The 13,367-nt window shown below is 38.1% G+C and overlaps 1 protein-coding gene across 5 annotated transcripts in view; it reads right to left on the reverse strand.

Moving 5' to 3' along the window:
• Positions 1-325: 325 nt before the first annotated feature.
• The window catches only part of TRIQK (triple QxxK/R motif containing), a 63,409-nt gene continuing 50,367 nt past the window's right edge, over positions 326-13,367 (reverse strand). For all 5 annotated transcript variants that reach the window (XM_075085389.1, XM_075085385.1, XM_075085387.1 and 2 more), the window contains one exon: positions 326-5,566. In XM_075085389.1, the coding sequence (XP_074941490.1) occupies positions 5,453-5,566 (114 nt within the window). In that variant the 3' untranslated portion in view covers positions 326-5,452. The remainder of the gene's footprint in view (positions 5,567-13,367) is intronic.

The following is a 13,367-nucleotide window of genomic DNA, read 5'->3' on the forward strand; positions in this document are numbered from 1 at the left end:
TCTGTTTTCTTCCACTCCTGTTCCCGGAGGAACTCCGATAGGAGAATGACATCAGTTTGTCACCAAACTCTGTACTCACCTCCTGTGGCTTCGCTCTTTGAAATTCCTACAATTTCTTTGTGAAATGGCAAACTCCCAAAGATCTATATGCTGCTCAGTCTTTCCAACGTTCAGCAAAATGAAGGTCTTTGGAGCTCACATTTATAACTGACTTGAACAAACACCTTTTAGGAAGAATTTGGGCAAGGCATGATCTGTGCTGCAGGGCTGTCAGCTTATTTCTGCTTTTTTAGTGATTCAGAATAAGACAACAGAATCAAGCCTATTGTTTGACTAGTCATGTATTTATTTATGGCTTTAACATGCAAAACCAGTATAACAATTATAGAAGTTAGAAAAAATATAGCACTGAAAAAAGTATTCATGCAGAATGAGGCTTCTACTTGAACTATCCTCCACAATCACCAGTTAGTTGATTTGTCCCAATATTTATAGTTCATCATTACAACTGCCAAAACTGGCAACCACCAGGGTTGTTGTCTCAATTAAGGACAGTAAACAGATTGTCCCATTTTTTAAATGAAAAAAATCTAAAATGTAATACTTCACAGTTTAACATGTTTATTCATTTAAACGAGCTAAAAAATAGTGGTGTGACATCTGCTTGAGAGACACTGGTACCTAACATTTTGGCTGTCTCCCCACCAATTTGGTTGTAATTAAGGGGGGATAAAAGGAAGAGCAGAGGATTCTGTCAATTAAATGCACTGATGAACTACAAAAAGTATTTTTCCACTCTTGGAAAAGTGTAGAAATACATCTACAAAAGAATGTATTACAGCAAACCAAGAGGATGATGGGGAAAAGTGTTGCAAAATATCTCCATCGGCTCTTTAAGGGAAAAATACTGTAAGCATAAGATCACAGACAATCTTTGCCAGTTTATTCATCTCATGGACTCATTTCCCAAAGTGCAGGCATAATCCACTACAAAATCTTTTAAGAAGCGGTTCCAACACCACATTTCTGCTGTCTTATTGATGTGCCATATTGTTATTTTCTTAGTCATAAGCACCACTAATTATTATGCTACTGTAAGTAAAACTTGAAATGTGATCAAGATCTGTAGTATCTTCTTTGTTGGCACTCTAACTTGCCTAGTCTGCACTTCAAGTACAGTCCTTTGCTGAGAATTGTCCTGAATGCTTTTGACCTTCACCAACTGGCTCAGTTGTGCTTATAGGCACAATCCCATATCAAAGCAAAATGAATCAACGCTCTAGTGGGAGCTGCTAGCAGCATTTTCTTCCCTGAAAGGGCAGCATTCAAAACTTGGCCCTAAGTTAGCAGATAAGCCTCTTCCATGGTAGCAATTTTCATGGAAGTGGGATGAGAGGTTTTGCAGGGCTTTCACTGTGCCTTCATTTAGTAGGGTTGTTTAAAAAACGTTTGTTTTCAAACATAACTTGTCAGGTCAACTACTCTAGATGACACCTAAACAGATGAGTTTGCTCATGTTGCGTATGTTCACAGTTATGTGTTGTGGCACAACCTCACAGTCTACACGTCATCCCTGCTACAGCTGGTCTGATGCATGGAAGGAGCTATGACAGATCCTGAATCACATGATGTCTGTATGATATGCAACAGTGAACCTTAAATAAAGCGTTCTTCAAGAAAAGTTTAAATATATCTCTAGGGTCCATTAGGGAAATGCTTAACATGCCTCCTAAGTTTCCAGTAAAATATATTTATGGACTCTAGGAAGTAGAGTTAAAGCCTTTCCTTGGCAATGTTCACCAGCAGCCCTAGTAAAACTACTATATTGAGGCTTCTGTCCTGAGATGGTCTACATGCTGGTTCTGCTTTTGCAAGATCAAAGGGAAAAGGAAAACTGCTGAGGGAAGATTTAGTGAGCAAATTGACTGCTGGAAGGCTGTCACACCTTCCTAGCCAGACTCTTCCAGATGGGACATTCGCTCCCACCCACGGTGCAAGGACTTGGTGCAGGCATCTCCTCCACAACCTCTGCTGGAAAGAAATTCAGTTTACTCCACAAGCAGAGGGCAGCAACAATACTGATATCTACCCTTTCCCTACAGGTGACTATACTTGGAAAAACCTGCCCCCTTAAGCCAGGGCTGCTGTGTAAACAGTTTGATCAGCAATCTTTCTTTGAAACAAGCATATAGAAGTATTACTTTTATAATAAAGTCAATCTGTCTGAAGTTGACTGGAGCTACAAGGAACACCTTTGTCTGCAGAAAGAGATCTGCTCTATTGGTATTGGGTAGGATGCCAAGGGAAGTTCTCTTTATTGTCTTTTAAGTATTCATAGGCTATGCTCAGTTTTAATATGAGTTTAGGGGCTAGAACTGCCTAGAATAATCCAGATAATCTAAAACTGGTATCACTGCTCACATTTTAATATTGTGCTGTGTAGATTGCTTTAATGTCCTTTCAAATGTATACATAATTCAGTGTGACACATCCAACATTAATAAGAGCACAAAAATAGTAAAAATACATTTATTATTGAAATAGACACTGAGCAACTTATACAAAGATAAGTGGTCCAAAAACCAAGAGGCATTCAATCTCAGATATAATTAAGGGCAAAATAAGCCACGTTTGCAAGATTAAAATCAGTCTCTACTTTAAAATATCAGGCATGGACAATGTAGCACGCCAGAAAGCAGAAATAACTTCAGGTCAGATTCTGCTTTTCCCTTGGAGTAAATCAGCTGTAATTTCAGTGAACTCAGGGGAATCATAAATTAGTAAGCTCAGAATCAGACCTCATTGTGAATAATGTTGTGCTTGTGCCTTTTAGAAAACCAAGGATGAATAATTTTATGAAAAGTGGGAGCTTTTAGCTTTAAAAACCTATTGACATAGTCCCGTTAGAAATTATTGTACTGATAAGAGAAAAAAGTGTATTTGCTGCAACATTTGCAATGTATTTCTGTGCACACTGAACAAAAGTCTATCCAGCATATCTAAGCGAAAGGAAATTTTCTTGTTACATGAGAATATCTCTCATGTAAATGAAAACGCCTAATCTAAATGAACCCAACAGACAAACTATGGCACTTGTGGGCAATATGGACTGATAAGCCACAGATCAGGGAAGCTGCTTCAATCAAACATATACGTGCTTCAGATTTTGTGTATGAGTCATAATTATGGGAAATGCAATCTTCCTTTTCTCGGAACTTCATAAATCTGACAGCAAGAATAGCTTGCTTTTTCATGTAACTCATTCAGAAAGCAAGTTACAAGACAACCTGCATGAAGAGGATAACTACACATCATTCCCAGGCCACACATCACCCAGAAGAGCTACGTGCAGACATTAAAAAAACAATCCTTCCAGCACTTTATGGAACAAGAAAATTGCTCATGCAGAGTAACAGAAGAGGTCTGCAGCTTCTGTGACATGTGGTGTGGCACTGGTGAAGCGAAAGGCATGTCACATCCAAGGAGACAGCTTGTGATATGCTTTTTTCTCCACTGAAAGTCGGGCCATGTGTCAGACAATGCTTCACCATAAATGCAACATGTTGCTAAGCATTTGGTCATGTGTGTGAGCCTTAGTGGACTATAAGCCATTGGAATGCATAAATGTTAGGATTTTGTGTTGGTAACAGTCATAATTAGAAAATGAGAAATATTTGCACATACATGTTTGTGCTTCTCTCATATTTTTCTTGGAAGACTGCTCTACTCTGAATTTCTAGCGGAGTTCTTTTGCATTGTACAAAGTGAATGAGGAGTATGACAGGTAAGAAGTAGATCCTTAGAGACTCGTAATGTATATGGTCATAGTTACTATATGGTTTAAAAATTAACTGCATTGATCCAAGTTCCTTAAGTGGTGATAATGGGGCTGGGTCAATGTAAAATGAATATATTTTCCATTATAATATTTGCTATGATTTGTATCCCTTTGTCTTCAAAATCACTATAAGAAATCTTAGCCAGGCATTTCTGGACCAAGTCCGTAAATATCTCAGTTGCAACTAAACCTAATGTTCAGCCCTGAAACTGGTATCAAAGATAAAGCCAAGCTAGTTTGCTACAGAATTTCAGAATTATGACAACTTTTCTGGAAGCCAGTCTGCCTAACTCCCTTGCCACATTCAGCACCAAGAGCTCTATATTTTTTTGGGTGTCAAAGTGAATCTGAACTAGAGAAAGACTGACCATATTTTTAAAAGGAACAAAACTGAACCTTTACAACCACAAGCTCAGTTACATGCCAAACCCAAAGCAGAACAGGATAAAGCCAGAATTTTACAGCTCCCTGCAGCTGCTTTGACATACCAACTTCTTCAAGTGGCTTCTGGTTAACAAAGGGATGAGAACTGTTATCTACAGTGCATATTCTGAAAGGTACTTTGCAAGAACTGAAGGATGTCATGAGGCCAAGATTTTTCCAATTATTAGTACACACGAAAAAAAGGTTTCTTAATACTTACAACTTCTGACATTAGTCTGATGATTAAAATGACTGTATAACTGGAAAGCAATTTTTTACAACATCCCCATAATAAGTAGAGCAAGTTGATACCACAACCAGCAGGAACAGTATAATTAAAATACAATTTTGACTTTATATTAACAATAGAGCAATACACTAATTAAAACCAACATCGACTGAACTTTCTATTTACACTAGTTCAGACAGCACAGGAGGCAAAGAACTGTGTTTCAGAGGCATATGCGAATGTTAGAGCTTCTGTCATCCAGGTGCCATTTCTGACAGAACACATGTGTGCTGAACAGTTGGCAAAAGAATGAAAAAGATTACTGCAGATATATGGGCACACAGAATCTGGGATGACATAAAATTAAGTCCATATAGAAGGTGACAGACTGCTTCTAAAAAGATATTTTCTCCTACAGTTTCTTCCATCTTTGTGCGTGCGCGTGTGCACACATGCACAAGAAAGATTAAAAGGGAGAGAAAAGATGAGGGTTTTTTGATATATTTTAAATACAAACCAAGAAAAGACTTTTTATTTGGTATTTCTGCTTTCTTTTGGGAAAGGAAAAGGAAACTAATTTGTCTATTAGGAAGCTTTGATTCCTAAATTTAGTCAAGGCAGACTCTCCTCCTGTGAAGTCAGCATCAATACCCATGATAATAATAGCACCTGTCTTTTAACATCAAAGTTCTCTGCCTGAGAAAAAAATAATGTAAACAATAAACTTCATGTATTGTACTGCTGCTCCCGGCTTTGGCGTTAACCAAAAACACCTGCCAGGCATGAGTTTCCTCTTATTTTGGAGATCTGGAATGTAAAAGTGACTGACGTATTGCAAAACTTTCTTATGAATTTGGACTGCACGAAATGGCATCATTTACTGTCTCACAGTGAAGGGACTGTGTGTTCCTACGTAGTCTTGTTAAGCTGAAGAAATGTTGATGATAGACTCATTGCATCTGCTAGTTTTCATCTGGATCCAGATCAAGGTCAACTTCGTTGGAAATGTTAAGATAAAAGAAAGCATAGAAAGCCAACAAAAACACCAGTATAGCTGCAAGGACAAGGGCAACTTCCTGTAGAAATAAGAGAAAACAAAACAAAACAAAACAAAACACCTGTTAGAAATAGTATAATATTTTCAGATAAATCAGGAATAAATATTATTTCCATTCCATAATGTTCATCAGTATAACATCAGACATATATAATTGCATAAGGTATTGACGCTTTGATGATTTCTTCTTTGTGATTACCATTTCAGAATGTTATAAAATCCATTCACTTAATAAAGATTTTAGCAAGTCTGATACACTGCCAGAAATAGGATATTTGGCTTAAAGATCTTTGGTCTGACCTAGAAATAGGAGCTTTACATCCTTTTATTATGCTATTCCTTCTTTTTTAAAAGAAAAGACAGAATTCACAAACCACAGTTTTGAACACAAATTTAAGTTATGAATTTACACTGTGAATTTTGATGTTTTCTAGCAATATGTTACTGCTTTTTGCCAACAAATTTGTAATTTTTTAATGAAGCAAACACAGTATGGTGGAAGTCAATGAAAATTGCTACCTCTACCTCCCAACCTCCTGGCATGCATTACAATATGGAGCTACAAAATCCGTCAGAATTGGACGAAACTTTTCTTCCTTCCTCTCTGCAATAAGGCAAAAAAAAGCACAACAATTTGCACTTGCACTTGCCTCTTTTCCCATAAAATATTGCAACTTGCTGCATCTTCCTTAATTAACATAAAAGAGTCTTCCAAAGTATACATGATTTATAGCAGCTTTCAGAAGCAGAAAAATGTTTTTGTACTACACGTCATACTCATTATGTGGCTGCCTATCATCATATTCTATCTTAAGGCTGGACCCTGTTAAGCTCCAATTTTAGATCTCAGATACAATGAATCATAGTATGATTATCCTCTTTATAACACTACCTCTTTCAAAGTCCAAGTATTTCACATTTTTAAGTTTTTATTTTCCTGAAAAGCACAGAACACTTCCTGTAGTGTTGACTCTCATTTTGCTAGACAATGAAGGAAGAAACACACATTGGAGAAAAATCCTTATGGTCCTTCAGCTCACAGAAAGTGCCACTTCCACAGCTAATAACATGCACGGCTCCCTTCCATATCATCATGATGTATTTTTAAACTCATGCACTGAGGTGCTCAAAAGGAACAGGTTAGTTTGTACTCCCCAAAACTGTTTTCCCTCTAAAAAAAAAAGAAGCAACAACCACCCCTCCAAATCTCAGCTTCATGTTGATCCACAAACCATCTGCATCAGAACGATCCAGCTGTATACTTAAAAGGAGGGAAGAAAAACAGTTCAATGACTTTATAACAAGATATAACTTTATATCTGAATTGGTACCGAAGATACCACATCAAATCTACTCCGCTGGTGGGACAGAAAGGAGGTGCCCACAGCACAACCAGACAGTCAGCCACCTTTTACTGTCCAAGGAGAGCATCTGACCCTCTTTGGTGTAAGACACATTGTGTCCTCTAAATGAGGTCAGGTGCATTCTTCCTTAAAAATGCCTATTTCTCCCCTTAGACTAGAAGGGGAATGGAGATGAAACCTCTGATGTGGAGACCTGCACTGTAGGATGAATTCCATCCAGTATCTCTAGATTGGTGGTGGCTTTGTGACCAACTTTGTGTCCACTGCCATGAAGGAGTTAAATCTTTGCTAGCTTCATTTTTTGAAGTCTAGCCTATAATCTGGCATTCTTCTATAGAACAGCATTTCATTTGCATTTACATGAATGCATTATATAGTTTATCAGAATGTTGGATCAATAATTCAACATATGCCATCTAATAAACTTTGAAATACTACTGCCTAGTTGGCGTATGCTCTATAGCAGTCTTTGTTCTATAGAAACCTTTGCTTTACATTTTATATGGATGATTAATTGAGATGTACTTTATATTTATTTTACCACATTAAAATTGCTCCTGTAAATTTGCTGAGGCTGTTTGCTGCGGATTTCAACTACATTTTCTTCTTAGAATTATAGCATCCTCTGAACCTCATCCTCCTGATTTCATATGATTTGATTAAAAAAAAGAAAGTACATCTAATTCGCTAATATATTAAAGGAAAGTGATTTTTGCTTTGTTGCAGTTGCAACATGTCAGCATCTCACAAAAGGGCATGGCAGCATCAGACAGGTTTCATTTATTTCCTTGTATCCACAGCTGTGCTCCCAGACCCATCTGGCCACACAGCTACTAATCTTAAGAGGATGTAATAAACAAGTGACATACAACTGCAAGCTCCATCTGCTCAGGAGAGTGGACAACAAAACCGTACAATGCAGGCACCATTCACACTTGACACAGAGAGCAAATTCATTCCAGTATTAAAAAGTTTTTTCCCTTGTTTGGATGCCACGCTTGCCATGCTTTCTGCTTCACAATGGGTTCACCTTTCCTCTCCCTTCTTCCCAGGCTCCCTTATGAAACGCTGTGGTAGCAGCAGCAAAATTCTGGGGAGTGCTTGCATTAAAGATTTTTTTGCTAGGAAGTGGGACTGGGAAAATCTTGATTTTTGTTCTCAGGCTGCCCAGTATCTGCATTGATGGGAGTAGTTCTTTAATTCCTCTGCCTAACTTTTACAGTGAATAACACTGAGATGACAATACTACCCTCCTTACACAGGCATTAGGAACTGGGTGGCTGGATGAGTATTTATTAACCCTGGGAATGAAAAGCCTTATTGAAATTCCAGGTTTGTGAATTATGCAAGAACCTTAATTTTGAGTTACTGAAGAAGGCAGAGTAACAAAAATCTAAAATAAACGGCCTAACAAAGGACACCTGGCTCTCAGCTAGGGATATGCAGTCTCTTAAGAATTGCATCCAGTTTATGAACTTTTATAAACATAAATTTTGCAATGTAAATAGCAAATGAGATGCTACAACACTATACTGTCTTTGCAACAACAGTATATATTGTCATTATAATTTGTTTTATACTTATCAGGCTTTGCTATTTGTATTTTAAGCCATGCATAGAAATGAAATGTTAGAATACTCCTCGCTTGGCATATATAGTTTCCTTTCTTTTGCACTTTATGGATCATCCCCATCATCCCTCTGCCAAATCCATTTACTCAGAGGATTTCACCATGAATAATTAACCAATATAGAAAAAGTCCTATAGAAATAAACTTGAAATGATCACAGGGCTTTTTCTCCTTTTTTTCTTTTATAACACAGTACAGAATGCTAGGAAATAACACCCCTGCTCTCAAATCCCAAAGAACAGTCAAAGAAGCCTTTAAAAAGGAAGAGAATTTTCTATTATATTCTCTTATATTTAGAATAATGTCTGTAGAACCCTACTGATTTCAGCTTGGTGAAGTTTTCAAGAAACTTTTTGATAAACACATGCCATTACAGCATAACATAGATTTAATTCTCCCATCATTTCTTGTCAATTTTATGTCTCTCATGCCAAAATACTTAGATAATGTCCTCAGATTCACCCTGATGGAGCAAAGTTGCAGAGTTGGGACCTAAATAAGATTAATCAGGAGATGAAAAAATAGGGGTAAGGAAAAAATGTCGGCTATAGTAACACAAATCTGGACACTGTGTATGGCAGCATCATATCCTACACATACAGAGAAATCTCATACTTTCAAGAAATTTTGGATTTTTAACATATTTTTTATTGTCTTCCAAAGAGAATCGTACCTATTTTAAGCTGAAACAAGCTTAAAACTAGGTGAAAGAGTACCACAAATTGTTGTCTTTGACATGCTAAACTATCCCTGGCTATTTCTGAAAAGAGATGACAAGAAAATCATGCTGACCAAGGACACCTGTAAAAATAAAACAAACATATATGGACTTGACAATCAGCCCTTTTATTCCACATAATTTCCAACTGGAAGACTTTATAAGGACATTCACTGTGACCATTTTTTAGGGCTTCAACAAAATCATATTTAAAAATGGATGTTTACTTCCTTAATGCAGCACATTCTACATTTAATACAAGGTAACAAAAGTAATTTATGAACTTTTATAAATGATTTTTATGTTATAAATTTTTAATTGTAAAAATTTTAGATGGAACAAAGATCGTTATTGTCTCAAATAATGAGAACAAGGTACTATTACAGAGTCACCTAAAGGGCCTGGCTATATGATCACAAAGCAACAGGTTTCATTTTAATATAGCTAAATGCAAGATAATGTATACAGGTATCAAAGATGTGGATAGTACTTACAAAGTGGAGGACTCTGCCTTGAAAAACTGTGGCTCTAAAAAGCCTTTGGATTTAAGGGGTAACCGCTCCCTCAGTGTGATCTCTAGAAGTGCAAAGGTGGAGGGACTTCCAGTAGGGAGATGACTGGTATTTATTTTATCATAGAGAAGAATGAGAGGTAGTTTGGTTAAAGCATATAACTATATATGCCATACACCTGTATTTAAGTAAGGCACTTCGCAGTGTGAGGCCTTTCTATCTTGTTTACAAGAACCTCTCAAGGTCCAGCGACAGTTAGATAAGCTCAGTTTTGAAATAAGATGCCATTTCCTAGGAGCAAGAATGACTGAACATTCCAGTTACCCCTTGGGAAAAATATGGACTTCCATGGCTGTGCCTCTTTTGTGGTCAGATCTCTCAAGAAAAAGTACATTTTTATTTAGCTATTAGGAAGAATACTTCAACCTGGGCTTGTGTGAAACAGAGATCCCGGCTGCCAGCCTTGGAGTTGGCAAACTCAGCCCTCCAGACGGCTCCCCGCCTGCAGGGCCCTGGGAAGACTGGGCTTACTTACATGGTCAGTGTTATGTTCTGAACCCCTAAAGTACCAGATTGCTAAAAGTAATGGCACCTCATGCTTCAGTGCTTCAGGCTTTTCTATGTAACATCAAAAGAAATTTTCTTCTTTTTTAGGAAATTTTCCTCCAACTGTATTGATTTAATTTCTGGGATTTGAGGTCTTGTTGTTGTCAACAGTCCTTTGAAGTGTTAGGGATTGGTAGTAAGGAGAGATCAAAGAGATGGACCACTGCTCCAAGATGGTACAGAAAATGCTCCTAACCTCCTGCTTGGTACATCTTATTCACCTGGCCAAACCACCATGATTACACGGTACTTACGTGTACAGGTCAGGCCAGGGTCAGATGGGAGCCATCCGATTTTGTTTTTCTCTTTGTACTGTTTTTTTCCCCTCCCTTCTGTTTCAAGGTCAGGGATCAAAGTCTGACTACTGGGATCACTGGGAATATCACACTTTGTTCACTGGTGGCACATTAAGATGCCCTGCTCTTTATGTGAGGCATTTAAGTTGGTTTGAAGACCCAGTATTTTGGCCATTATAAAGTGCTTGGACTTCCTAGAAAGTATTTGGACGAAATTTTATGATCTGTAGCATATAGAGGGCCAGATCAAATGATCTAATAGTCCCTTGTGGCCTTAATTTCTGCAGAGCTACGAAACAATATTCCCAACTTATCTTGGCAAATGTGGTTCACTAACTTAGCAGATTATGAACAGCATGAAACCAGAGAATACCCTTTGCCAAAATACACTAGGAATGTCTTGTTATCTATTCATACATAACTTGTTCCAGATGAGATAAACTCTCGCTAGTGAGCTAGCTAGCTACACAATAGATTAAGTAGATATGCAAAAGAATGACAGACAGTAAGCTCTCACTTTTTTAGGAAACAATTTTTCCTTAGCTCAATCCATGTAGTATGCTGCTAATAATTCTCTATGGAGTGGTATTCTGCAGTCGATTATGTCTTTGCAAGTGGGTGTAAAATACTACTGTTCAGATTTGCGCCTACCTTTCAACAAGAGAGAAAACTTCATCATCTATCCCATGGATTAATTCTCGCAGCCTGTGAAAACAATCTCTCCCCAAAAGCTCCCATTACTTTTGGCCTCTGCATACCAAACCCCAGCTATCTGGGGCTGAGCTTCACATTCCTCAATGCATTTTTTGCCTGCCGCCCTCCCGCTGGCACCTCTTCCTCACCCACTGAGAGCAGAGTTAGCACCGATGGTGCAGACCCCTTGCTGCTCCACCTGGTAAGGACGAGCAGGTGGGCTTGCACCAGCATGAGCCCCCCACAGGGGGCAACAAAGCAACCACACGGAGAAGGTTCAGAGGCTCCCTTTTTGGTACCGCTACAAAGAATTTTGTCTTATCCAAACACCAGGAGACATACAGCACACTGCTTTCTCTCCGAGTTGTTTCTCGAGACAGGGGTCCTGCTTTTCCAAGAGACACCATATATTTTTGCACTGTCTGCATTCGTGTCACATATACAAACAGAGCCAGCACAATAGCTCTGCTACAATATTTAACTTTTAAACATGTTTAAAGAGCAAATATTACACACCAAATACTGTCATGGTCACCCTGCTTGAACTAACTTTTGATAGTTATTAGTGCTTAGCTGCTTCTCTGACATTATCAACACAGATAAAATCTCTCTTTGGGGAAATTAAAAAGTACTAAATGCCAGTGACTGAAAGAAACTTTGTTACTTTAAACCCTGCATTAAAATGACAAGGCAATCAAAGTTTGACAAGACAAGCTAATTAGTATGCCAGCGATGAAATGTGAAGGATCTCCAGGGGATTGGTTCTGAAAAGTTTTATGTCATTTATAGGGCCTTTTTTTTTTAAGCGAATGTTGTCAGCTCTCATGGTGAAATACGCAACAGTTGAATTTCATTGTCTTCATAGAAATTAAGGACTAAAATTCCTTCACTGTTTTCCAGTCTTCTTGTTTTTTTCCCCTAAATACTACATCAAGCCTTAGTTTACAGCCAGGAATATAAGCTCTTCAGGATACTAGTGCAAAACAACTCTAGAGGTAACAATGAGCACTAAAAACCCTGTTCTAAGTGGCAGTACGGTACTTATTCTGTTAGTTATTCCACAGAATTATAAAAATATTCCTTTCCCAGAGAGCTTGTACTTTTACATATATGATAAGGATATCCTTCCTCTACAATATTTTTATTAACTGTAACGTAGCTTTTTATAAGAAAATGTTAATATAATTTGAAATGCTGCATACTGCATCATGTAATGAAACCTGGAAAAAAAAATAAAATATATGGTAAATACACATATGTCTGTGTTTTCTCAAAGACTTACAAAAACTTTGGACATTTCTATTTAATGCTTACTTATTACATCGCACTGTAGTGACACCACTATACCAGCTACAGTGAAGAAAATTAACTCTATCCCAGCCAAAACCATGACATTCCTCAACACAAACTGAAGTTGATCAACTGTCACAGCACAGAATCAGGGCCTACATCATATAGAAAGGTTAAAATCCCAGCCTTTGGAAGGTGAATCATGTTGCCTATCACCATCAGAAAACTTTGTTAGTATGAAGTGACAACTGTGATGATACCTTCCTGAAGGAAAATCTGAGGCACACTCAAAAGCTCTGAATATTAGGAAACAATTAAAGGAATGCACACTCAAGCCTCAAAACAGTTTCATGAATGTACATCACCTGATGGGGCCTCAACCCTGCTGACTCTTCTGACAGCCACAGACACGAGGAGCAGTTTAACACCTTGCTGTCCCACTAAGCAGGAGACTTCAAGAAATTCTTATTTCAAAATTTATCCAGAAGACAGCAGAGGAGTATCTGGGATAGGTGTGGAGGATGAAGGTAAGAAGATTGCTCTTGGACAGCTGGAGGAGCTTAACAATGGACTGAGAAAAACAAGCCCTGCCTGAGGGGAGAGGTTAGGGCTTCACAACTAAGCAGCCTCTCCTGGGGTAGGGAGGGCCATTTCCCTGCAGACACTCCAGGCGTAGCCACTGCCCATGGTGAAGCTCTGCTGAACTGGAGG

The sequence above is a fragment of the Phalacrocorax aristotelis genome, chromosome 2 (genome assembly GCF_949628215.1).
Source record: "Phalacrocorax aristotelis chromosome 2, bGulAri2.1, whole genome shotgun sequence".
In the NCBI taxonomy this organism is placed as follows: domain Eukaryota; kingdom Metazoa; phylum Chordata; class Aves; order Suliformes; family Phalacrocoracidae; genus Phalacrocorax; species Phalacrocorax aristotelis.